This window comes from Castor canadensis, chromosome 7 (assembly GCF_047511655.1).
Source record: "Castor canadensis chromosome 7, mCasCan1.hap1v2, whole genome shotgun sequence".
Lineage (NCBI taxonomy): Eukaryota > Metazoa > Chordata > Mammalia > Rodentia > Castoridae > Castor > Castor canadensis.
In genome coordinates this window covers 147,335,755-147,360,153 of record NC_133392.1, presented here as the reverse complement: position 1 = coordinate 147,360,153, position 24,399 = coordinate 147,335,755, and the positions used below count along the sequence as shown (strand labels likewise).

At 55.4% G+C, this 24,399-nt stretch overlaps 1 protein-coding gene across 14 annotated transcripts in view; it reads right to left on the bottom strand.

Moving 5' to 3' along the window:
• Positions 1 to 12,578: 12,578 nt before the first annotated feature.
• Positions 12,579 to 24,399, bottom strand: part of Rap1gap (RAP1 GTPase activating protein) — a 62,217-nt gene continuing 50,396 nt past the window's right edge. For 4 of the 14 annotated variants that reach the window (XR_012450077.1, XR_012450071.1, XR_012450070.1 and 1 more), the window contains 13 exons: positions 24,114 to 24,269; positions 23,660 to 23,731; positions 22,969 to 23,055; positions 22,499 to 22,639; positions 20,772 to 20,903; positions 18,554 to 18,631; positions 17,541 to 17,650; positions 16,497 to 16,610; positions 14,782 to 14,905; positions 13,846 to 13,948; positions 13,410 to 13,544; positions 13,166 to 13,205; positions 12,579 to 12,857 (listed from right to left, as the gene is read on the bottom strand). Coding sequence is in view for 6 of the 14 variants with exons in the window: in XM_074081069.1 (XP_073937170.1) it covers positions 13,197 to 13,205; positions 13,410 to 13,513; positions 13,846 to 13,948; positions 14,782 to 14,905; positions 16,497 to 16,610; positions 17,541 to 17,650; positions 18,554 to 18,631; positions 20,772 to 20,903; positions 22,499 to 22,639; positions 22,969 to 23,055; positions 23,660 to 23,731; positions 24,114 to 24,269 (1,230 nt within the window). In the remaining 8 variants the exon portion in view is untranslated. The remainder of the gene's footprint in view (positions 12,858 to 13,165; positions 13,206 to 13,409; positions 13,545 to 13,845; positions 13,949 to 14,781; positions 14,906 to 16,496; positions 16,611 to 17,540; positions 17,651 to 18,553; positions 18,632 to 20,771; positions 20,904 to 22,498; positions 22,640 to 22,968; positions 23,056 to 23,659; positions 23,732 to 24,113; positions 24,270 to 24,399) is intronic. The other 10 variants (XM_074081069.1, XM_074081073.1, XM_074081071.1 and 7 more) reach the window with 8 other exon arrangements.

Sequence of the window (24,399 nt, the reverse complement as noted above, 5' to 3'; positions counted from 1 at the left end):
TCTGAAGACTGAGCTGAGTCTTTGTGGTCAGTGGGAAAGGGACAGAAATAAGCTGGTTGCTTGGGGAAGAATTGGACTCTGGGCCCCAGGGCAGGAGGGCTGGGCTCCTGCTGGGCTGGGGGCTCTGCCACTCATGACCAGGGGGACTTTGGACAATGAGTTTGTCTCTGTGCCTCTGTTCTTGTGTGTGGAAGGGGAGACAGCCACTCTGGGTTGCTGCCCCGTGGCATGTACTTCCACCTCATGGTACCCACACATTGTACCACGTACCCTGGCTGGTGCTCACTGCTCATTCATTGCTTTCACTCAACAAATACTGAGTGCATGCTCCCCGAACTGAGACATTGTCACCTCCCCTCCTGTTACACACACCTGGGCACTGGACTGGGGACAGCTCCTGACAGTGGGTGAGCAGAGCACCCCAAGTTCCCTCCATTTGCCACATTGGAAGTTTCTAGATGATAACGATCCAAGTAAATCCTGCTGGTCATTTCCCATATGCTGCCCTGGGTCTGATGCCTTATATGGACTTGTTTCATTCTATTCTCACTAGAAGCAGTCCCTTCACTTACACTTATAAATGAGGACACCAAAAGCACGGAAGGTGGTAGGATTGTCAAGGTCCCCAACTTGTGGAGCAGGGATTTGAATCCAAATGTGTCCCATTCCAAAGCTCGTGGACTTCGTGACATCCTTTATAATGTTTATAAATGCCTGCTTGCTAGGTCCCAGCCAATACCAATGACTCATAACACACACCAGTTAAACGTGGATTAAGAGAAACCCAGTGTCTGAAATGACTGAGAATGCAAACTGAGTGCATTTCTCTCTGAGCTTCCTAGCAGTCCTGGCAAAAAGGGAAGCTTAGCCAAGCTGATTCCAGGATTTTAAAAAATGGAATCATAGGCACATGTTCTCACCAGGAACTTCAGAGATAGCTACCTCATCTTGAACCATACAGCATAGCACTTGAAGTGTTCTTATAATACCTTCATAATTTTTGCCATTTCTCTGTACTATTATTTCCTAAAGAAGTTCCAGTTGAATTTTGAAAGTTTATCACTACTGCTTGTAATCAACTTACATGTTTCGGGGTGTGCAAACCATACTTTCGTATCACAGGCTGGGTTTCCCCAAAGGCAGACCTGAGAGGAGGAGCTGGGTATGGGTTGTTTACAAGAGGAACCAGAAAGGCACCAGTCAGGATGTGAAGAAGTGAAGGCAAGAAAGGGAAAGAGGCTGAGGACAGTGCGTTATTCATCAGGTTGCATTGTGGACAATCCACTGTGGCCTCCTAGGGGATAGTGTAAGAGACGCACTTCAGAGTTATTCCCCTCTCCCCCCAAGGGACTGGCTGGGGGCTGCTGTGGGGAGAATTGACCTGGCCCCTCTAATCTGCCCCTGGAGAGGCTGAGGGAAAGCCCAAGGCATGGCACTAGAATGTTGGATTCTGGGAAGACAAGCACCAGCATCTGTTAAGCTTTGGGACTCATGTTTGGGCTAGAATGCTAAGAGAGAAGTCACGGGCTGGGAGTCCAGGAGACAGAGGTCCTCCCCCGCCCCATCGCTTTCTTGGCCTATGGACTTGGGCAAGGTCTTGGTCATCCGTGATGCCCCTGCCTAGCACAATGCCTAGCACACAGTGAGCACTAAGACCCCAACAGGAGCGAGGATGATGTATCCTTCAAAGGTAAGGCATCAGCAATGCTCAGGTCCCACCGTGCCAAGTCCCCCATGAGGTTGGGTCCTGGTTCGCTCACTCCAGGGCCACTCATCGCCTTGTAGGTTCATTGCTGTGGACTCTGAGCTAGGGGTCCAGAGGAGGACTTGTCTCCATCCCACAGCCATGGCACTGGATACTGTGGACAGCAATCAGTACCCACGGCCCAATGGTCCCACTGTCTTTGGATGTTTCTCAGGAAGAAATGACAAAGAAGAGTGACAGATTCTCTTTTGTTCACAGAGACAGCTCTGTCTCCTGTTAAAGATAATCCAGAAACCTCAACAATTTAACACAGTAAATTTTCTTTTTCTTTCTTTCTTTCTTTCTTTCTTCTTCCTTCCTTCCATCCTTTCCTTCCTTCTCTTTTTCTTTTCTTTGCACTCCCTCCTTCCTTTCCTTCCTTCTTCTCTCCTTTTAATGAGACAGGGTCTTACTAAGCAGACCCCATATATGCTATATAACCAGGCTGCCCTTGAACTCATGATCCTCCTGCCTCTGCGTTCTAAGTGCTGGGATTGTAGGCATGGACAATCAATCTATTTCTACCTCAAAGAGCAGATGCCTCTGGGATCCCAGCTCTTTTCATCTTCAACTCTGCCACCTCCTCTGAGGGCCTGACTTCCTTTCTGACCAGCACCTTCATGGGAAAAGCCAGTACTGCTTTTCAACCACTTCTTGGACCCTCATGGCTCCCACTAGGAGTCCATTGGTAAGACTTGGTCAAGAGCCCACCTAGGTGCAAAGGAGGCTGGGAAATGTAGTTTTTGGTTTAAGGGTGGCTGCACACAGCATGTTCTCACCCTTGGCACCACTAACCTTTGGAGCCAGATAGCTCCCTGCAGTGGGGGGCTACCCTGTGCATTGTGGGATGTTGTCAGCACCTTTGCCTTCATTCATTAGATTTCTGGGGACAAAATCTCCCCTGCTCTAGGGTCAGCTCTGCTGATGCTCAGGTCACCCTCTCACTCATGTGCTCCCCAGCCATCCCCGGGCACTTCTACACTGGGGTATTTTGTGGAAGATCTGGACTTCTGATTGCTTTGGAAAATTGGAAGACCCAGCTGGCAGTGGCCCCACATTTCTGCAGGACAGTGGTCACCCGGAGCTGAGAGATGGAGCCATGCTATTTGTCCACCCTGTTTGCCACAGTCCCTGGCATTCCCTGTATGCCACACAAGCCCCTTCATGCCTGATTGGTGGTGTGGAGGCTAAGCTGCAACATGGCCTCATTGAGGGCCACGCCCTGTTCTGGGTCTGGGAGACAAAACAAAGAACAAATCGAGGCCCTGTCCTCAAGCTCCTATCTCATGATAGAGACCACCCAGTGTGAGGGAAGCAAGGAACTGTGGGAGCAAAAAGGAGCAGCTAACCTGCTAGGGGCCCAGAGGGGTGGCATGGGGTAGGAGGACAGAGAAGACAGTGAGTGAGCTGAAGCTTAATGGGAAGAGGGGGACTTAGAGCAGAGGGACAGAGGGGAACTCAGGAAAAAACATTGTGAGAAGAAACACATTGGGAGAGAAAGGTAGCTGGGCCTCGGATGCCATTCCAAGAAGCCAGGAGGTTGACCACACAGGTCCCAGGGAGCCATAGAACGTAGCAGTCATCCGAGCTACACAGCAGGTGGAGGTAGGAGGACGGTGGTCCAAAACCAGCCTTGGGTGAAAAGTGCAAGACCCTATGTGAAAACTAAACTAAAGCAAAAATGGCTGGTGGAGTGGCTCAAATGGTAGAGCACTTGCCTAGCAAGCATGAGGCTCTGAGTTCAAATCCCAGTACTGCTCAAATGTGGCCCTGAGTGTCCCAGCATGAACCAAATGTCCCGAGTAGAGAAGAGGCAGCTGCACACCTACTGTGTACCACATGCCCTCCTATGCACGCAGTCAGGGTGGCAAGGTTGCCCCTTCGAAGGTGGGAATATTGAGACTGGACAGGGCATAGAGACTGCTCCAGGCTTGTAGGTGACAGCAGGAAATTGAACCCAAGTCTGCCTGGCTCCCAATTCATCTCTCTTGCTTCTGAGCTGCCAATCTTTCAAAGGAAAAGGAGCCCTCCCCACCAGTCACCAAACCATGGCTTCCCCAGGGGTGCCCCCAGGAGCCCTATAGTGTGTGGGGGGGTGAGAAACCCATACAGCAGTGTTTATAATTAACCCTGAGGTTACACTGAAGACCTCCCACCAAGATCCAGCCACCATCGGGGGTGGGGGATTAAGTGATCAGAGAGGATTTGGGCTCAGGTTCCTGTGTGGCTTCCTCTGGGCCTCCTCGTGATGCTGTCCTACTCCTATCACGGCGCCAGTCCCTTTCCCAGCTTCCCAGGGTGGTCTGTGTGATGGCGTGGGCACGTAGGCCACCAGCAGAGCAGGGGCAGGCTGGGCTGGGGTCACTGGCTGGCCTGACAGTGGCTGGCCAGTGCCACCTCACGCCTGCCTGTTGGACCTGAGGCTTAGGAGTAGGTGCACAAATGCAGTCACAATGGTGTCCCTTGGGTCTCAGGCACTGTCCCTAAGTGCTCCATAGCACACACTGACTCATTTTTCTCCCAACCACCCCTGGAGGGAGAGGCTGTTCTCATCCCATTTTACAGATGAACAAGAAAAGCCCACTAATGAGGGCTGGAGCCAGGACAGCATGGCTTCTATGCAGTGCAGGATTTTCATCACACTGTGTGTCCTCTGGTGTCAGGCAGGGCCAGCTGGAGCCAGGGACTCCACCAGAGTCCAGACCCTGACCTGTGACCTGTGAGAAAGATAGGGACTCAGTGTCTGTGGGGGTCACTAGTGCCGATCCTGGGTCCTGGGCCAGGGTCTGGCTGGTCACTGCCTCTGGCTTACTGGAGTCCACTGCCCTCTCTGTGGACTCCTTGACCTTGAAGACATGGAGTGTGGGGGGAGTAGGTGAAAGGAGGGTTTGCAGAAAGGACAAATCTGGAATCTGGAATGTAACTGCACAGCTCCAAGTGGCAGGGTAGGCGAGGGCAGCCATCAGAGGTAAGGGGTCCTGCCACTGGGCCTGGAACTGGGAGGGGTATCCATGGTTGAGCCCTTATTCTGGTGGGGGTGCCCAAAAGCCGCTACTACCCATACCAGGATGGATAGCACCAGGGATTCTGGGCCTCCAGGGTCAGCCTGATTTGAACACTTGCCTGAGGGCCCTGTCATCAGCCTCCTGCCCACTCAGGTCACCTGGCTATGGAGAAGTGGCAGCAATGAGGCTGAGTTCTGAGGGCTTAGGGTGAGAGGCGTACCCTGGGGAAGTGGGGGAGGGCAGAGGGTGATACTGCACTGGGTGCCACAGGAGTTTTCATACTCTTTTGGTGTCAGAAGGGACATCACCAGAAGGTGGGAAGCATGGAGGAACATGACCATTTGGGCTTTGGAATATGGCCTTGGCTGCAGTGTAGAGGCCAGGAGCTCCTCACCAGAGGCCACGGTGCAGGCTGAAGGCCCTTCTGTAGTCAGGTTGGAGGTGGTGGTGGCTTGGACCCAAGTCCTCAACAGTGGTGGCAGGAAGGAGCTGGATCCCGGACTTGTTTGGGAGCTAAAGCCAGCAGGGCTGGTGAGGATGGCTGTGGGAGTGGAGGAAGTGAGGAAATCAGGGAGCACCCCCAAGATTTGGACCTGGCACCTGGGCTGATAGAGGTGATATTTATGGATATGAAGGGCAGATTTGGGGAACAAATAGAGTGGGGTTTGGTTACATTAGACTGGAGGTGCCCATTGGGCTTTGGGGCAGAGAGGCTGGATAAACAGCTGGCAAATAGGTCATGGTGGTGTTTGGTGTTCATGGGCAGACAAGAAGTGACTTATCCAAGGTCACAGAGAGCCAGGGCCACTCTAAAACCCAAAGGGGCTCCTCCTGCTCCAGAGATGTCCCTTTCTTGGAGCCAGGGACAGAAAGGGTTTCAATGAGGTGTATGAGGAACTTTGCACCAGACTCAAGCAGAGCAAGGAGAAGCCTCTGAGAATGAACTTGGGAACAACTGAGATTCCCCCCAGCCTGGATTGCCCACCCATTCATAGCTGCCCAGCTCAAGGCCTTGCCAAGCATTGAGACCTGTCCCCTGTACAGAAGGGGAAAACAAGGTCCAGAGGAGGTGGGGCTGGGGTCCAGGTCCTCCATGGGCCACCAGTTCTAAGGTAGGCTCCTGTCTGAACCAACTCACTCTGACATCCCTGAAGAGCTGGGTGTCTTCATGAGAACCCCTCAATCCCGGTCCCAGGAACTGGGGCTTGGAGTCAACCCTTCTGGGCATTGTTTACCCAATGCTTGCCTCTGCCACATGTCTGACCCGTCCCTAGTCTTGGGGACCCCTCTGGATCCCTGGTAGGGCAGCCTTGAGCCTGGCTCTGGTCGTAGCTCCTGTTCTGTGGCCAGGACCAAGGTTCCCTGGCCACTGCCCAGACCACCCAGCGCCAGGGCCTGGTGGAGCCCGGCGGACTGGTGGGCAGTGCTCCCAGGCTAGCCAGCCGCGGTCTGGCTCCGCCTGAGGGGCTGTGGCCTGGGAACCACTTGCTGTCTCCTTGGGGGAAGCGGCTGGGATCTCCAGAACAAACAGGGAACCGCAGGCTCCTCACCCGCCTGCCCCAGGAGGGAGCTGCCTCTGCCTCTGCCACCCATACCCCACTCTTCAGGCTGGCTCCCTGCTTTGGGGGGATGGGTGGCTGGGCTGGGGGGGACCAGGGAGTTGGCACACAGTACTGAACTGGAGGCAGAAGGCAGTAGAGCAGGAAAGGCCAAGGGGAGAAGGGTCTTTGTTACCAGGAGGACAGGGCAGAGAGCTGTGACCAGATGTGAATGGAGAAGAGTGTGATGGGGACTCAGTGATCTGGGGAACCCCTTAGAGATCCCCCAGGAGAAAGGCTTTGACTGCTGGAATGGAGAACTTCAGCTCAGCTGCAAGCCAAGAGCAAAGCCCTGTAATCAGACAGAGCTGGGTTCAAATTTGCACTCAACCAGTTCAAGCTGAGTGGTATTGGTTCTCTTTGCCTAAGTTTCTCCCTTTACAAAAAGGTCCCCATAGCCTCTGCCTCCCAGAGCAGATGACACAGTCCTCTGAATGAAGTGCCTAGCCCAAGGCATGACACAGGGCAGGTCCTAAGAGACATAAGTTGTGGCCCCATCACTGGCTCTGTGGGAGCCTGAACAGCCCAGGGGGTGAGGGGAGTGTCCTTGGGCCTAGTAGGGCAAGCCAGGACATCCTTGCTGATTCACACCAGCTGGGGGTATGGGGCCCATCTGACTCCACTAAAAGCCGCAATTAGAGCCCAATTTAAAGAAACGCTGGGTTAGTTCTTCCCCGGACAGATGTGATTATAGGCTCAGAGCTAAAGCGTTACTAACAGGATGACACACAGAGGCCCATTCAGGGCACAGGGGTGTCCAGCCCAGCCCCCTTGCTGCACATTGGGGAAATCAAGGCCCAGTGCAACAGGGGCCAGGCCCCGGTTGACATTGCAGAGATGAGCCCTCAGTTCCGTCCATTCCAGTCCCTACTTTCTCTGAAGGATTTATGGCAGTATCTAGCACGGGGACCTGAAGGAGCCAATAATGTGCCCTGAAAAGAAGGGCTGGGGCTGAGACATCAGCCTCCAGAGGAAGCGTGGCATCTTGGAGTGCAACATCTGGCCATGGAGCCAGACCTCTGCCCTCTGCTCATCCCCCAGGGGCCTTGACCTGATAATAATAATGAGCACCAGCACCACCAGCCACAACAGTGCCAGGGGCTCCAAGGCAGATGTCCCTGGTGGGGCTGGATGAGCTGCCCAGACCCTCTAGCAGGAGGCCCAGAAAGTAGGGACTCCTCTCAGGAAATGCAGAGTAATCAAGTCAGCAGGGAATGGATGGATGGATGGATGGTTGGATGGAGGGATGGATGAATTTATGTGTGGGTGTGTAGATGGATGGATGGGTTTATATGTGGGTGGGTAGATGGATGGATGGATGGATGGATAGGTGGATGAGTAAATGGGTGGAAAGGTTGGCTGTTTAAAGGACTCTACCCTTCGGGAGGTTTGAGTTCTTCAGGCCTCTCCCTAGTTGTCACCTTCCAGGGAGACCCCTGAGATTAGTAGATCATGGGATGAAAGTCCAAATCTCACCTTCCCAGAAACAAGGATCCCCAGTTTCCTGGTTTCAGGAGACTCTGACAGGTCCAAATGCCCCCTAGGTAGCACTGAACAGCACCTCAAGCCCATTTTTCCACCTTAGTCCCAACCATGACCCCAGAAGCCAGAAGACACCCTGCCCTACTCCCCGCCCCTCAAACTCTAGCCAGGTCCAAACTCCTACATGGGCATGGGAAGGGGTGGAATAGGGAAAGGGCAGACCTCCTGGGGCTGGGAGCAGTGCACATTCCAGTTGGCTCCCAGAAGCTTGGGTGCTAGAGCCTTCTTCTGGCCATGTGCCCCCAACCCCACAGGGATGGGCTGGGAGAATTCTTATTCAGTCAACAAACATTTGTGGAGACCCCACTATGTGCCAGCTCTGGAGCCCAGCAGAGCACCCATGGACCCTCTCTTCTACTGTCTATGTCTGCACTGAGAAGGTAACTGTGCTTGGGTGTCATGTGCCCCCCACCATGTCACAGAGGACTCTACCCAACCTCAAAAACTTGAGTGCTCCCTGTAGGCAGGAGCTGTGCTGCCCCCATCAGACTGGTCTATACAACCTGCCATCCCTGAGAAGCCTCCCCCCTCACTCTCAGAGCATCCCTGGACAGGAGTGCCAGATAAAACACAGGACAACACCCAGTTCAATTTGAATGTCAGGTAAACAAGACATAACTTTTTTTGCTATAAGTATGTCTCAAATATTGCGTGAGGTATACTTAAACTAAAAATTATTCCTTGTTTATCTGACATTCAAATTGAACTGGGTACCGTCTGTTTCTGTTTGCTAAAGTCTGGCAACTCTATCCCCAGAGCTCATTCCTCCTGCTGGCTCTTGGCCTGGCCAGATGGTCCAGGTCCTGCCTGGACATGGCCCCTACCTGCCTGGTTACAGCTTCTGTTGGCTCCAGGCCCCACCTGCAGCCTTGCTCCCAGGTGGACACCATCTTCCTCCACCTGGCTGCACCACTCAGCCTATGGATGTCAGGAATGCTGTGTCCAGCCTCCCAGAGGGTGGTTCTGGAGAGAGGGACAGAGGTACAGCTGCAGCAAAGAGATCAGGAGCTTCAGAGACAAAGAAGGACAGAAGCCCAGAGATAAAGGACACAGAGACTATGCAGATAGCAACAGAGAAGAGAGAGCCAAGAGGGAGAGACAAAGAGTTTAACCCTCCACACACACTGCTTCAGGACACTGGGACAACTGGGAGGGTCTTAAGAACCCCCCAGGATTCATCTGGGTAGACTGGGGAAGAGGGAAGCCTAAGACCCTGAACCCCAACATTGGAGACCATAGGCGTTAGGAGACAGCTTGGGATCTCCAGCACTAGCAGGAAGGGTGGGAATCCATTCTGAGCCTCTCCCAGGGGCACACACAGGGACATTCATGGCTTCCCAGAAGAGCCCATGGGGCAGCCAGAGTGGCTTTTAAAATTAGCCTTGTTAACCAGATCTGGTTATTTCAGGAGGCTCCATCCTGGGCTGTCCCTTGGTAGGACAGGCCCAGGGAGGGAGGGAGGAACCTCCACATTCCAGGGTCCGTGGCTAGGCACCCCACGGCCTGAGCAGCAGAGAACGTCCAGGTCCCAGCCTCTGACACTGGGCCAGCTGGGCCTATGGCCACCTCTTTGACAAAGTTGCCCAGGGGTTGGTTATTATAGTCCAGATACCCCAACTGCAGAGTCAGGCCCTCATTTGGGGCATGGGTTCTGTGATGGGCACATGCAAGGCAACTTAGAGGCCTGAGAGTTCGTTTTTGGCCACAGGTGAGGAAGCCGACTGGGAACGATGGAGAGATCCTAGCTGGGAGACAGGGAGATGAGGATGCCAGGTGGGCCAGGAGCCTCCACTGGCTTCTCCCATGGAGGGGCCTCTTCCCTCTTGTGTCTAGCTGCTGTTTCTACCATCAGGGTTATTTCAAACAGGTCCTGGCCCTTCCTGGAGCCAATGCCCCCCACCTGAGCCCTAATCCCAGCCTCGTGTTGGTGACCCGACTTGCCCTCCACACCTCAGAACCAGGTTGGGTGCTGAGCTGGCATGGGGACAAGAGAAACAGCCCTGGACACTTTGATCCCAGAAGCTAGATGTGTCCTCATCTTCCTCTGGCCCCACCTTGGAGCGGGGGGGCTGAGGGGGCTGGACCCTGGCCCAGAGTCTTCCCTTCCTGCTGCCGGGCTTGGCACAACTGGGCAGGAGGGCGGGGCAGGTTCCACTCACCTAGCTGCCCACTCCATCTGCCCCAGCAGTCCCCACCACTCCTTCTCTGCTCTGGGGTGGACTGGGGTAGGGGTGCCCCATTAAATGAAGGGCTTCAAAAGGATGCTCACCCCAAAAGCCTGGGAGGCACAAGCAGGTGGGCCATCCATTCCCAAACCCCGTCAGAACATCTGTGCTGGGCCCTCCAGCAGTGAGCAGACCTGTTTCTCAGAGGGCTTATTCATAGAATTCCTGCTAAGGGCTAATCACAACCACCCCTGCCTCCAACCCACACACTTGGTGAGACCTCACCCCACTGCACCCTACACCAGGTACCAATGAGGCAGGACTGTTATCTGTACTGCACAGATGAGGAAGCAAAGGCCCGCACAGCCAAAACTATTAGGTAAAGGAACTTAGCCCTTTCCCAGGAAGCTCCAAGCAGCACCAGTGGCTGCTGGCCCTGGTGGGGCAGGGAAAGGCTGCGGCAGGAAAAGGCTGGAGCAGAGAGTGCTGCAGAGTCAGCCAGGAGGGGCCCTGAGGTTGGGAACAGTGGGGTGGCTGATGGGGAATGGGTACACTAGGAGGGGACCACTGAGCCAGGGCAGCTTGGGGAAAAATCCAGCTGGGAAGAGCTGGGATTTGGGTGGGTAACAGCCCTGGGATGGCCTGAGGCATCCAAGATTCACATAGGACCTTTTCCAGTCAGGAAAGGCATGGTGCATCCCAGGGAGCCCCAGGGCTTATCATCTTGGGAAGGGGACAAGAATAGGGGAGGGACCTGCCAAGCTATCAGGAAAGCCAAGCACAGCTGACACACTTAGGGTTCAATTCAATATCCACCTCCAAACCCAAAGTCCCCCAACCCACCCCAGAAGCCTGCTTTTCTTGCGGTCCTGTCCGAGAAGAGAATTCTTCACTCACCCAACATCCAGGCTAGAATGCTGGGAGACTCCCCAGTCTTCTCCCGTGCCACAGTCCATCAGGCCCTTTGTCCAGTGGTTCATGCCTCCCAACACCTCCACCTGCCCACTGTGCTCCGGCTCCCCTCCTCTCTCCACTGTCCCCGCCCAGCCAGTCCCCAACAGCAGCCACCGCATCTCTCTATGGTGCCTCACTGCCTTGGCATAAAGCTGGGGCCCTGTGCCTGGCGTGCAAGGCCGTATGGGCTCTGGCCTCAGCTCTGGCCATCTCCTTGTCCCTTCTATCATCACCTCTCACCTTTCCCAACTCCAGACACTCCATGCCTTTGCATGTGCAGTTCCCTCCCTCAAGGCCACATTTCTCCACACCGGCTCCTGCCGTGGACTCCAGGCTGCCCACGCCAGCGCTCCTCACCCCTTACAATCAGTCCTGCAGGAGTGAGCTCCTGGGGCCTGGACTTTGCCCCACTCAGCCCCCAGCCATCATGCTTAGCGGTCCCTTGGTGCCCCCTGGTGGCTACATAGGGAAATCCTGGGAACTCACTGAATATGAGGAGGCCGTTACTGAGCACCTACTGTGTGCCAGGTGTTTGTGTGCACCAGCTCATTGAATCCTCATAATACATCCTTGGGGAGGTCCTCAGAAATCTGAGGCTCAGAGAAGCTACTCAGTTTCTCAACACCACCCAGTGGAGAATAAACCCAGGTCTGTTCAAAGCCAGGTTCTTCCTCCCTTGGGGAGGGGAACAAGGTGAAGGGAGGGGCAAGGCCTCACAGACCCTGACACTTGGCCTCAGAGGTGACCCCACAGCCAGCAGCTCTGACAGGGACAGGCTTGGCCCTCCACCTGGGTACCGCTGGCCATCTGAGGTCAGTCTGGGCAGTGTTCACACGAAGCCAGGCCCAACTCCAGGTACAATAGCGATAAATAGAATTTATTTTATACAACTGTTACCAACATACACACGGCCATGGGAGCTTCCAAAGTGGGCAGTGGGGCCGGAAGGCTGGCCTTTGGCGTGGCACCTAAAAAGTGTAGACACACAAGGAAGGACATGGGCTCACAGCAGCTGTGCCTGACCGGCCCCTTTCATTCTGAGCAGGGTTTGATGAGGCCTGGCCTCTAGGCCCTCTGAGACCCCCAGCCTGAAGTGCCCAGGAGTGTGGGTGGCAGGGATTAAGCTGTGTGCTGGCTGAGGGGTCAGGTAGGACCCCCACACACAAGGGGGCCACTGGTCTATCACATGTAGGCAGTGGACAGGGCGTCAGCAGATCTGTGGCAGAGCTGGAGGGTCCAGGAGGGGCAATGGGCACAGCTGGCTCCTAACCCTGTAGCCCGTCTAGGGCCCCAGGGACCTCAGAAGGGGGTTAGTGTGATGAGGGAGATCCCCAGAAGACAAGTATCCCTTTTGGGGCAGGTGCGTGGAATCACAGTCTTCAGCCTCCTCTGAAATAATCTTGTCTGTTTGCAGCAGAGATGCCCAGAAAAGAAGAATGATTTACCCAGAGTCACACAGCATAACTCAAATCAGAAGCCAAGACTCCCAACCCAGTGCTTGCTCTACACAGCTCATATCTTGTTACCCAACAGCAGGCTGTGTGTGCACTGAGCTCTCACAATCGCCCTCTCCTATCTCTCCCCTGACTCTGGATAGGCACCCAGAAGTGTCAGAGGTCAAGCCAGGCCTATAGTCCTGCTTTAACTGACCCATCCCTGCCCAAGTCCAGACCCCTGGCCTGGGGTGGGGAAGATGCCAGCAGCGTCCCGACCCCAGGTCTGGATGGCTCTGCCCTGCGGAGACAGCCCAGATGGGTGGGCTGAGGGTAGGGCTGGGGTGGCCTTGGGGTGGATAGCCCAGCACCTGGGCTTGGCACAGCGTCTTCACTTTGTGCTTCTGTGGCCTCATCTGTAGGAAAGGAGGATAAGACACCTCGAAGCAGGAGACAGCAGGCCAGAGGGCTACCCTCAGCACCTGTTGGCACTCCTGGGCCCTCTTTCCACTGAATGACCACCAGGCTCTATCAGGCCCTCTCAGTGCCTCTTGGGCAGAGGTGAGCCCCTCTGTGCAGGTGAGGAAACAGGCTGAGGATCCAGGACTCACCCAAGGCCCCTGGCCACTGAGAGGCAGGGGATTCAAACCCATATATGTAGCTCTCACCCAGAGAGACTCCCATTTCCCCCTCCCCAGCCATGCAGCAGAGAGGTTTAGCTGACCTGCTCAGTCCACCTTCCCTCGGGTGGCCAGCTAGCAGCCCTGTGTGGACAGATGGTGGCCAAGGCAGGGGCAGGACAGATGAAGGGGTGGGCAGGAGACAGAGGAGAGTAGAAGTCACTGGTCGTGTTCAGGCTAGATAAGCCCAAACCTCCTGGATGCTGGGTCCCCTTGGTGTCTATCCCCGAAAGTTTATCCCCCTTCTCAGTGGACTTCCTCAGGGGCACCCCCAGGCACTGCTCCTACCATCTGAGGTGTGTGCTGCTCAGATGCTTCCAGCTGGATCTTGATCTCGGGACATGCAGGGTCCCCCGGCTTGCCGGAGTCTGGGTGGGGTGACCGCGAGGGGCCTGGGGAGGGGGGCAGGAGGGAGCCACCTCACTGGCCGCGGGGAGGCACCAGGGAGATGGAGGCATGGATGGGCGGTCGGCACCAATACTTCCAGCCTGTCCAGTTCCTCCCTTAGGGACTCCCACCCTTAACTCAGTTTCCTGCCACCCACTGTCCTGTGAAACCACAACAGAAGTGGCAGCCCTTCATATGCCCAGGTAACAACCCAACCTCTGCCCCCACAGCAGTGCAATAACATCACACACCCACACGGGGGGCATGGAGTGGTCTCTGCCCTCTGCTCCCTGTCCCCCCATCAACCCCCACTGACTAGGAGTGGACGGCCTGTCACCTGGGGAGCTGCCCCCGCTTGTGGTGCTGATGCTGTCCTCCAACCACGTGCTGTACAGGAAGGAGTCCCGCTTGTGGGGTGTTCCTGAGGATGACACGCTATCCTGGGGAGAGAGGGGAGAAAGTCAGCCCAGCCAACAGGGGCCTCCCTACCCTTACTCCCTGCAAGTCTTGCCCCAGAAAGACCACAGGAGGGAAGACCAGAGGGTCAGGCCCAGGAACAGACATCCACTCATTCACTCAATACACAGCCATGGATGGCATCCTCGGCCAGGCTACTAGGATAACAGGCCTGGTTCCTGCCCTCAGAGAGCCCGAGGTCTAGGAGACACAGCCCATAATTCCGGACTGAAAGCCCCAAGGGGAGGTCTTGTTCTGCATAGTTTCCTGCAGCACCAGAACAGAGCCAGGAAAGGAGCAGGTGCCCACAGAAGGTGTGTTCAATGAAGAATGACAACACGTGTTAAGGGCAAAGCCCAGGCACGGTTCTGGGAGAGCATAAAGCAGAGCTGCTACATCTCCTGGGCCAGAAAGCCAAAGTAGGCTTTCAGGAGGGGCAGGTAAAGCCCAGGTAAGAAGAGTGCTCAAGAGTCAGCCCAGTGAAGGTAGAAGGAGACGGAGGAGTGCTCCAGAGAGGAGAAACAGCACGTGGGAAGGCCCAGTGGTGGAGTAAGCCTGGGACATTTGGGAGATGGCAGAGTCCAGGACATCTGAACCGGTAAGACATGAGACATGGTAAGGAAGGAGCAACCAGATCTGCAACAGCACAGAGATTGGGCTCTGTGCAGACAGCACTGAGGAGCCAGGAAGGCTTCAGAGCAGGCCCCTGATCCCATCTCAGCCACAGTCAGGCTCATGCTTCTGTCCAGAGCACCTCCAGAAACCACTGAGCCCCCATCAGGCCCCTGTGGGGAACCTGACCCCTTGGGGAGCTCACCAGGCCTGTGTCCTCCCCATCCACGCCTTCAGTCTCCTCCACCACACTCGCGAAGCTGCTGGCGCTGGACGAGGAGCGGGAGAAGTCCTTCAACACTTCTGCTCTCTGGGCAGCCGTGTCCACTCTGTCACACACAGTGCCCGTTAGCCAGCAGCCAGCCACAGAGCAGCCCCTGGGGCCAAATCCTTTCTCTCACCTCCCGGCCCATCCACAGCCAGTCAAGTACCTTGTGACGCCCAGTACATATCCTTGGGCCTCTGAGCCTCCCTGGCCTTCCAGGACAGCCCCCTGACTGTCCTTTCTAGTACATGGATCTGTCCAGGGCCCTCCCCAGTGCGACACCCTCTCACGGCTCCTCATTGCCCTCAGGTAAAGCCCAATTGCCTTGGCTGGCATCCAGTCACAGGGATGATTACTGGTAATACTATCAGCCAGTTCAGTGCAGCTTCCTCAGTTCCCTGAGTCATCTATCTCACTGCTGTCATGGTAAGACCCCTCTTATAGGTGTGGGGACACTGAGGAACAGGAGGGTGGGCCCACAGCCCAAGGTTACTCAGTCGTAAGTGGGAGAACAGGGAACCCCACAGCCCACTTCTTAACCCTCCATCATTTTGTTTCACATTCAGGGCCTTTGTGTTTCCTGCTGAGTCTTGTTCCACTCAGATCTCAACAAGAAAATCTATCTTTCAAAAATCAGACACTCTGGGTCCTATGTGCCTGTCTCACCCCATCCCTGTTGCCCTTTCCTGCCTCTCTGTTCTCCTGCCTGATTCTCTAGCCTGTGCCGAGTCCTCTTGACCTCCAGGGTCCAGCTGGATGGAGGAGCAGCCTCTTGTGGCCTCCCTGCCTCTAGCCCTGCCCACCACCAGCCTCTTTCTATATAGCACCAGAGCACCCTCCTCTTCATTAAAATCATCCAACGGGGCGGGCACAGGGGCTTACACCTGTGATCAGGAGGAACACAGTTCAAATAGTTCCTCCTGGCAAACAGCCAGGGCAAATAGTTCAGGAGGCTATCTCGAAAATACCCAACACAAGGGTGCCCTCTCTTGGGACCCTCCTCAACTCTGGGGACTCTACTCTCCCACTTTATTCTTTTCTATCTCAATAAACTATCCTGCTTTATTTGTGACAGAGAGAGAGAGAGAGAGAGAGAGAGAGAGAGAAAATGAGAGAGAGAAGAAAAAAGAAAAGAAAATACCCAACACAAAAAAGGGCTGGTGATGGAGTGGTTCAAGTAGTACAGTGTCTGCCTCTCAAATGTGAGGCCCTAAGTTCAAATCCCAGTACTGCAAAAAAAAAAAAAAAAATCTTCCAAAGGCTCCCTGACTCAGTATAAAATTTAAAGCTTACATACTGCCTCCAAAGCCACGAGCCAGCCCCTGCTCACCTCTGACTCATTCCTGCTGCCACCCAGGACATCCCTGGCCTAGCCCCTCACTCACTTGGTTCCAACTGCACACAACCCTTCTTTCTATCCATCAGGCATGTCTCAGGCCCTCTGTACTTGCTGGCTCCTTCCCTAGAACCCTCTTCTCTCTGCCAGAGCTGACTCCTTACTCATTCTCAGTTCCAGTGGCACCCCTTTGGAGGTACCTTCCCTGAAGGACCCATCAAAAACTCCCAGTATCCAGACCCCTGGGCAGCTCAGGTCCAAGAAATAGAAAGGATGAGCCAGCTACCCACAGCCCATCCCATTGAGCCCAGAGCCCAACCTGTTCTTGGTTGTGGGCATCTCTGGAGAACTCTGAGTGGAAGAGTTCTCTGACTTGGGTTCTTGTGAGACGTGCCCGCTGTCTGGGGTCTTCTGGCCGGCCGGGGGACTCTCCCTGCAGGACACAGGGGGATAGCAGGGGAACTAAGCACTGAGCCTGGCAGTGAGGTAGAATGAAGCCCAGGTGGTAAGCAGCAGTCATGGGTACCTTGTATCCTCGGGGCTAACTTCAGGCCCTGTAGGCTCCCTGGCTAGCCAGCCAGCAACAGGGCAGTACTGATGGAACCACCAGTGACCTCCTAAGTCCTCCTCTGCATGGGAGGGGCAAATGGGCCCCTGGGATAGCTAAGGAAATTGGGACTCAGAGGCAGGAAAGGAGCTGCCCAGGGACACCTAGCTAGGACAAGAACCCAGGATTTATGGCATTCTGAGCTCGGGTAGCCTCTGCTTGATGTGTATAGCAGGAACTTTCACAGCAGTCCCACACTGTTGGCTGATTTCTTATCCCAGCTTTTCAGATTGGGATAATGAGAATCAGAGAAGTACAGTGACTCACTAAGGTCACACAGCCCTAGTATGGTGAAACTGGACTCATACCCAGGACCTGTTTTCTGTATTCCAGGGATATCTTGCTACCCCCATGCTCTCACAGACTCTGGCCACCCTGAGGCCCACTGGAAGCCAGCACTGGATGCTCTTACAGCCACTGGCAATGGAAAGAGTGTGGTGATGGCCCTGGAGAGACCAGGGCTCAAATCCTAGCTCTGTCCTTCTCAGCTGTATGACCTGTGCGAGCCACCGACTCCTGGACCTTACAGCTTCTTAATCTGCAAGGCACAGATCCAGGGAGCCAGCAAAACCTCTGGGCAAACAAAAGCATTTTGTGTTAGGTAACACTGGCTCAGCACCTGACATACAACTGTCACTGTAGGGGGACAGGGGCTGACAGGTAGGCACTCCCTCCTGTCTGCATCATCTTGCCTTGGAATAGGGTCAGGATGGGACCAGGAGGAGCAGGGCCCTCTCCCCAGGCACCCTCACCCACCTCTTTTCCTGGACCTCCTGAATGTTCTCAATACCGATGGCACTACTGCGGCGGGAGCCGAATGGGCCCGACTTCTTCCTTGTGGGACTCTTCCCAGGGACAATCAATGACTGCAGGGAGAAGCCCCATCTCAGTGCCTGCCTGCCCTGGGAGACCCTGTGCCTCCCACCTCCCCTGGGGCCCTGCTGTCCCCCGCCTGAAGCAGAAGTGGTGAGCAAGAAGGAGCAAGAGAAAATGTGCATTCCCAGGGCGGGTGCCTGGCTGGCAGATGGGAGACAGGGCCTTTCCTAAGACCACACCACAGGGCTGTACCCAGGGTTCAGCCCAGAAGAATGGCAGGGGCCTGAGGGGCAGGGCCACCACTCAAGCCAGGAGGAAGGAAGCCAAGTCTTCAGAGGGGCCACCCTCCCTCCAGCTCCATGAGAGCTATAGTCTGAGGGTGGGTGGGGAAAGCAGAATAGCAGCCCAAGCCCCAGTCCACCAGCCTGAACCCTTGGAACCTTTACAGCAGCTGGGAAGGCTCTGGCCCAGCAGTAGGGAGGTCCCCACTCACACACACACCATGGTGGGGTTCCCAGGCCCCAGAAGCATGCTACCAGCTCCTTGGGGGAGACAGGAGATGGACCCCAAGGAGGCATGGAGGGCAGCACCCCATGGAGGGAAGGGGGATCAGGGCAGAGGGGAGGGTTGGTGCCCCAAGCACAGCTGGCGATATTGGGGGACGTACAGCTAGACAGAGGGTCTCTTGAGTACCGTATACTGGCAGGGACTGGATCAGGGTCCCAGGGGCCAGGGCAGGGCCAGAAGCCCCTGGTGAGGGCCACTGGCTCTGGCCCAGGTACCACGCCCCAAAGCAGGTACTGAGTACCCAAGCCATGGGCACTCCACCCTGCACACCCTAGGGCCTGTCCCAGGGGAAGGGGGCACATCCCCAATATGGCCTCCATCCTGACAGCGAGCAGAAAACAGCGCGTGCAGGCAGCCTCCCGAGCTGGCGGCCCGCGGACGACAACCTCTTCCACGGTTCCTATGCCTATGGCACTGCCCCGACGTCCGAATCTACTCGCGCTTTTCCCAGGAATAAGCAATGACTGGCAAGCGGCAGAGGATGGGGCAGAGAAACAGAGAGTCGGAGAGAGGGAGAGAGAGATGAGACCAGGAAGGAGGAAAAGACAAACAGATGAGAGAAATAAGAGATTGAGTGGAAAATGAGAAAGAGAGGCAGGTAGGGAAGGGAGACATGGAGACAGAAAGTGACAGGTAGTTATGCAGTCAGGGACACGTGTGAGAGCGAGCATGTGAACACGAGAGATGGAGCACAGAGGAAACCAAAGGACAGGGACAGAAACAGCAGGACACAGATGGGCCCAGGAAGCAAGGGTCGGAGTCAGAGATGGAAAGAAAAGGGAGCGAGAAGGGAAGGCAAGGGTGAGAAGAGTGGAAAGAGGAAGGAAGGATGTAAACAGACAGGTGCAAGAGGAGGAAGAAAGGCACAGCGTGAGAAGATGGAGACATGATGGGGGGAGGAGAGGGGCAGGAAAGAGAAAACACCAGAGAAGAGTACAGGAAAAGAAGGCAACATGAAGAAAGGGAGAGTTGTGCAAAAACAAAAACAGAAATGGGTCTGGTTACTGCCATGGTGGGTGCTCCTGGCCTGGCCCTGACCCCGGGGCCCCTCCACAGCCACCCACAGGAGGCTGAGCCACTCAGTGGGGAGGGAGTGGCTGTAGAACCTGGGTTGGGGGAGGTTGGGCCAGCTTCTCAGATGACTGTGGGCTTGGTAACTGTGGGACAGCAGAGGTCTCACCTTGCTCACCCTCGGCCAAACCAGACCACACTGCAGGCATGGGGGTGGGGGGTGGGGGCTGCCTCCTGTCACATGACACAGACTCACAGCACTGAGCACAAGGTTTGGCATGCGGTATACAGTCAGTAAGAGAAGGATGAATGGATTTGTGGGTGAGTGGATGGATAGATGGATGAATGAGTGTGTGGGTGGACTGATAAATGGATAGATGGCTGAAGATGGGTAGGTGAATGGATGAGTAGATGGATGGATATGGGCAGATGGATGAATACATGGATATGTGGATGAATGGGTGGATAGGTGGATAAGTGAATGGGTGAATGAGGCATGAATGGATGGATGGATGGATGAATGGATAGATGGAAGATAGACATGGATGTGTGGATGGATGAATGAGTAGATGGATGGGTGAGTGGATGGGTGTGTGGGTAGACTGATAGACATGTGGATAGCTGGAGGGTGGACTGATGAATGGGTGGGTGAATGGATGGGTGGATGGGTAGGAGAATGGATGAATGAGTGTAGGATGAATGGATGAATGGGTAGATGGATGGATGGGTGGATGGTGAGTAGGGAGAGAGCAGAGCAGTGGGTGCAGTGTCTTAGGTCGTCACTAGGTGGCGCAAAGCAGCTAGGCCCGTGATGGAGGCCTGTTTCTCAGCACTCCCTGAGTGTGCTGGGTAGACAGACTCCTCCAGGGCCTGGCAGTCAGCAGTCACACAGCAGGGGCTCACTCAGGAGAAGCCCACACAGAAGCCAGTTCCTGGCTGGCTGCTGCAGACACACAGAAGGAAGTGCTCAGGAGAAACGCCCACCGTCACATGCTTCCTTACACACAGTAGGTGCTCACGCAGCAGGCAAGATCCAGACACACAGTAGGTGCTCACGCAGCAGGCAAGATCCAGACACACAGTAGGTGCTTTCAGAGTAGATGCCCACACAGCAGTCCATTTCCTTACACATAGTAGGTGATCAAACAGCAGCTCGGGACTGGGCACACAGTAGGTGCTCACAGAGTGCATATCCACATAGCAGCCCAGGTGCTGACACAGTGGCTGCTCACAGCCTGACACACAGTAGGTGCTTCCAGAAACCCAAGGCTTGACAAAAGATGCCCATACAGCAGCCCGGTTCCCAGTATACAAGAGACAGTAGGTACTCAATTAGGAACGGATGCAGAGGCTACAGAAAGTCACACCTGAATGAGTAAAGGGGCTAGGAGGAAGACAAGACCAAGGGGCTACAGGGTCTCAGGATCCTAGTGTCCGGGCCAGGGTATTTGACCCCCAAGGGAGAGCAGTGCCTAGACTGAGTCCAGAGCCCCGAAAGGGCACATAGACAGCAGGACCATGGGTGGGCAGACCTCAGGAGGCGGGGAGCACAGAGGGCCCTGGGGTGGGGCGGGGCCGTGGGAGGATACTCACTATTCCAGCTGCCTTGGCCAAGTCAGGGTTGTTGGGTGTGAAGCTCCCACTGTGGCTGGTGGACACGGTGCTGGGCTTCTTGTTTGTCAGTCCCATGGCATCCATGGACTGGCTGCGGCTCCGGATGACCCGCTGTGAGCAGAGGGTGGAGGTGGAGGCGGCACAGGCTTCCTGAGTTTCATCTCTGTTACGGAAGCCTAGGAGCCCAGGCGTCTGGTCCTTCCCCACCAATGCCACTCTGGGTCACCCTAGGAAGCCCAACCTAACCTCCCTTGTGTGGTTTATTACCCTGTGTGCCACACAAGAGGCAGGCAAGTGCACACAGTGCCTTGGGCAGGCCACTTCACCTCTCTGAGCCTCTAGCCAAATGGGCTGCACGACAAGTCTCCACCCATGTGGTTGTTGTAAGGACAGCAGATGTAGAGTTGTGAGCAAGTGTGCACTAATGTCCTCCAGAAACCTGTTTCTTTCCTTTTGGGGTCTCTGAGCGGCCCCTTCCATTCCTTTTTCCTTCTGCTTCTCCAACCTCCCTCCCTCCTCCCTCTCTTGTCTTTCTCAGACCACTCTATACTAAAGGCTTACTGTGGGGCCTGGTAGGTAACATTTACTACCATTCAATCCTTCCTGTGCGGTGGGGACTATCTCGTGCCTACTTTACACGTGAGGAAACTGAGGCAGAGGTAAGCCTGGCCAATATGCCAAATCCTATGCCCTTAACCGTGGACCCTGCTGCCTCAGAGAAATGCTCTGAGCTAATCTAAGGGTCCTGTCTGTCACCTACCAGATGTGAGACCATGGAGCTCTCCTCACAGAAAACACCATAGACCATGATCAGCCCATCATCCCTGTCTCTAATAGGCAGAGGCAGGACTCTCCAGGCCTTTCTCACATCCCGTCTGGGCAACTGGGCTGCCGCTCTTACACAAACTCATAGCTTCTGCCTTGGGGCTTCCCTGGGGTGAGGGTGAGGCCAACAGGCCTATCTGGGTACCTGGAGGATGGGCAGTCCTGCTCCTGTGGCCTCTGCCTGGGGTCCTGCAGTGGGAAGGAAAACTCCACCTCCTCTGCCTGTTGAGTTGGACCCTTATGGCTCAGGCAGATCCAGCACACTGGGTTGTACACTTTGCTTTTTAACTGATTTTGCACTAACCTAACAGCTTCACAATTAGCTCCACAACAGGTATATGAGGTCGGTTGTCATGACCTCATTAACCTACCAGCAGATAAAGAAACTGAGGCTCCAAGAATGCCTAAGCTGGTAAGAGGCAGAGCTGGGATGTGAACCCAGGGAGTTTACACTCTTTAACACTAAGCTAAACCAGGGACATCCAGGGAAAGTCACCCAGGCCAGGTCCCCTGCAATGGTTACTCAGTCCACTCACACCTTCTGGGGAAATTCCCAGGGGGACTCCCTGGGCTAGGCCCCACCTCTAGCCATTAACTCCTCTCCAAACGACAGGACAGCCCCCGTAGTACATTCCTCTTCCAGCCTTGAACCACTCAAGGCCCAGATCCCTCCTGAGTCTAAGTGCACCCCAAAGACTTGGTCGCCCAACCACGCCCCCAGCAGTGATCCCACCTCTGGCCACACCTCCACGCCCAGCACCTCCACTGAGGCCCTGCCCAGACTCTGCCCCCACGGATCCCTCCTCCACCACACCCCATGTCTGTCTTGTCCATCAGCCCCGCAGCGGTGGGTTCCCACCGGGTAGCCCCAGGCCCTTCACCTTGAAAGACTCGAAGAAGCCGCCGCCGCCGCCGCCGCCGTTCTCCATCTTGTCCTCGTCACCGCCCAGACCCATCATGGACTGGCTGTGGATGTGAAGTTCCTCATAGAGCGTCTCTAAGAGGGCCGCGCGGGTCCGCTCCTGTGGGCCAGGCACCAGGAGAGACCGCAGGGGTCAGCCCCTGTCCCACAGTACTAATACCGGCCACTTCCCTGAGTGGGGAGGAGGGAAGTCCTAGGCCCCAGGGAACGTGGGCTGGCTTCCCTGGGACCACTCTGCAGCCCCCAGCTCTCCTCATGGTACCCCTCCTCATTCCACCCACCTATGAGTCCCTCCTGCTTCCCCTCACTCCAAGCTCTACTTAGTCAGGTAGTCCCTGCCCCAAGGTCAAGATCTAACATTCCCCTGTGGGGGGCAGGGCTGAAAGTCTAGGCTGGGGTGGGGGTTCAGCTCCAACAGCCCATCCTCACCTCCAGTTTGGCAAACTTCTCTGCCTTGTAGCAAGCATATTCAGCATTGATCAACTTTGTCAGCAAAAATTCCTGGAACTCAGGCCCCTGGGAGCCCCCAGTGTGGAGGAAATAAGAAAGGGGGAGGGGGAGTCAGACAAACATAGAAGCCAGGTCTGAGCCTGGATGAGTCAGGCTGGAGCTCCTAAACTGTGCTCTGCCTGGCCTGCAGGTCCCTCTCTTCATTCCCAGAAGGGCATCTCCTTGGGCTCAGCAACCCAACCCAGGTACCTGTGCCCCTCACGGCCACCCACCCCCTCAGGAGAGCAAGGTCTGGAGGTGTTAGGGTCTAGGTCACTATCTTCTTCTGCCAAATCTGTAGTAGCATGTGCTGTGTGCCCAGCTGATGCCATGGCTTGCAGCGTGGCTTCTGAGAGGTGACAGAGACATGTGCCCCCTCTCCAAACATTTTAGAGGAAAGAAGACTGTCAAAAAGAAGAAAGGCCACAACTTGCTATGAAAAATGTAAAACAGTTCTGTAGTTCATTTGGTGACCTTGTAAAACCAGAAGTCACAGCTCTTTATCAGAATGAAGAGAGCAGCCCTAGTGGCCATGCACGTGGTAGACATCAGAACCTCCAGAGGCAGAACATGGGGCCCCTCCCATTGAGTCCTCCTCTGCCAGTGGCAGGAGCTGAGGGTTGCCTCTCACCTTCCTGAACACAGCGGGGTCTGGGAGGGGAGGCCCAAAGAAGGGCACATCATCTCTCGCAGTGACAGAGACCTGGAAAGGAAGACAGCTGTCCCTGTGGGGTCCAGGGCCTATGGCTCAGCCCCACACTAGTCCTCTTTCACCTTCTGTCATGCCCCTGGCTGGGGGAGGCTCTGACTGCGACTACCTGGGGACCAATGCTTTTGTAGCAGGATTTCAGCTCCTCTAGGCTTTGCTGTGAATTTGAGAGTGAGAGATGGGTAGGGGACCTTGTGGAGGCTCAAGGAGACAGAGGAAGGTGACACCGGGTCAGGAGGTAGAGGAAGGTGACTGCCTTCTTTGAGGGAATGAGCTCTGGGAAGTGAGAGGGCATGACAGGAATCATCCTGCTTACATAGGAAGCACTGGGGCTCAGAGAGGCCTTTGTAAGACAAAGCCATGGCAGGGCCCTCACCTTGTAGAGAGGGCCATCGGTGCCACACCCCTCGGCCTGCACCACTACATAGGCGTGCAGGAAGTTGGATGCAATCATGTCGGGCACGAAGGGTGTATTCTCATCCTGGAAGACCACAGCCACGATGTCATTCCCAATGTGCCGCTTCCGCTGCAACTGAGCACAGGGCCAGGGGCTGCACAGCTGGCCAGGGGGTGGGAAGGGCCACCCTGAGGGTGTGGGGGGCTTGGGGCAGGCAGAAAACACATCTAAGGACTTGCTTTTCCCCCAAACATGAAAACTTGTC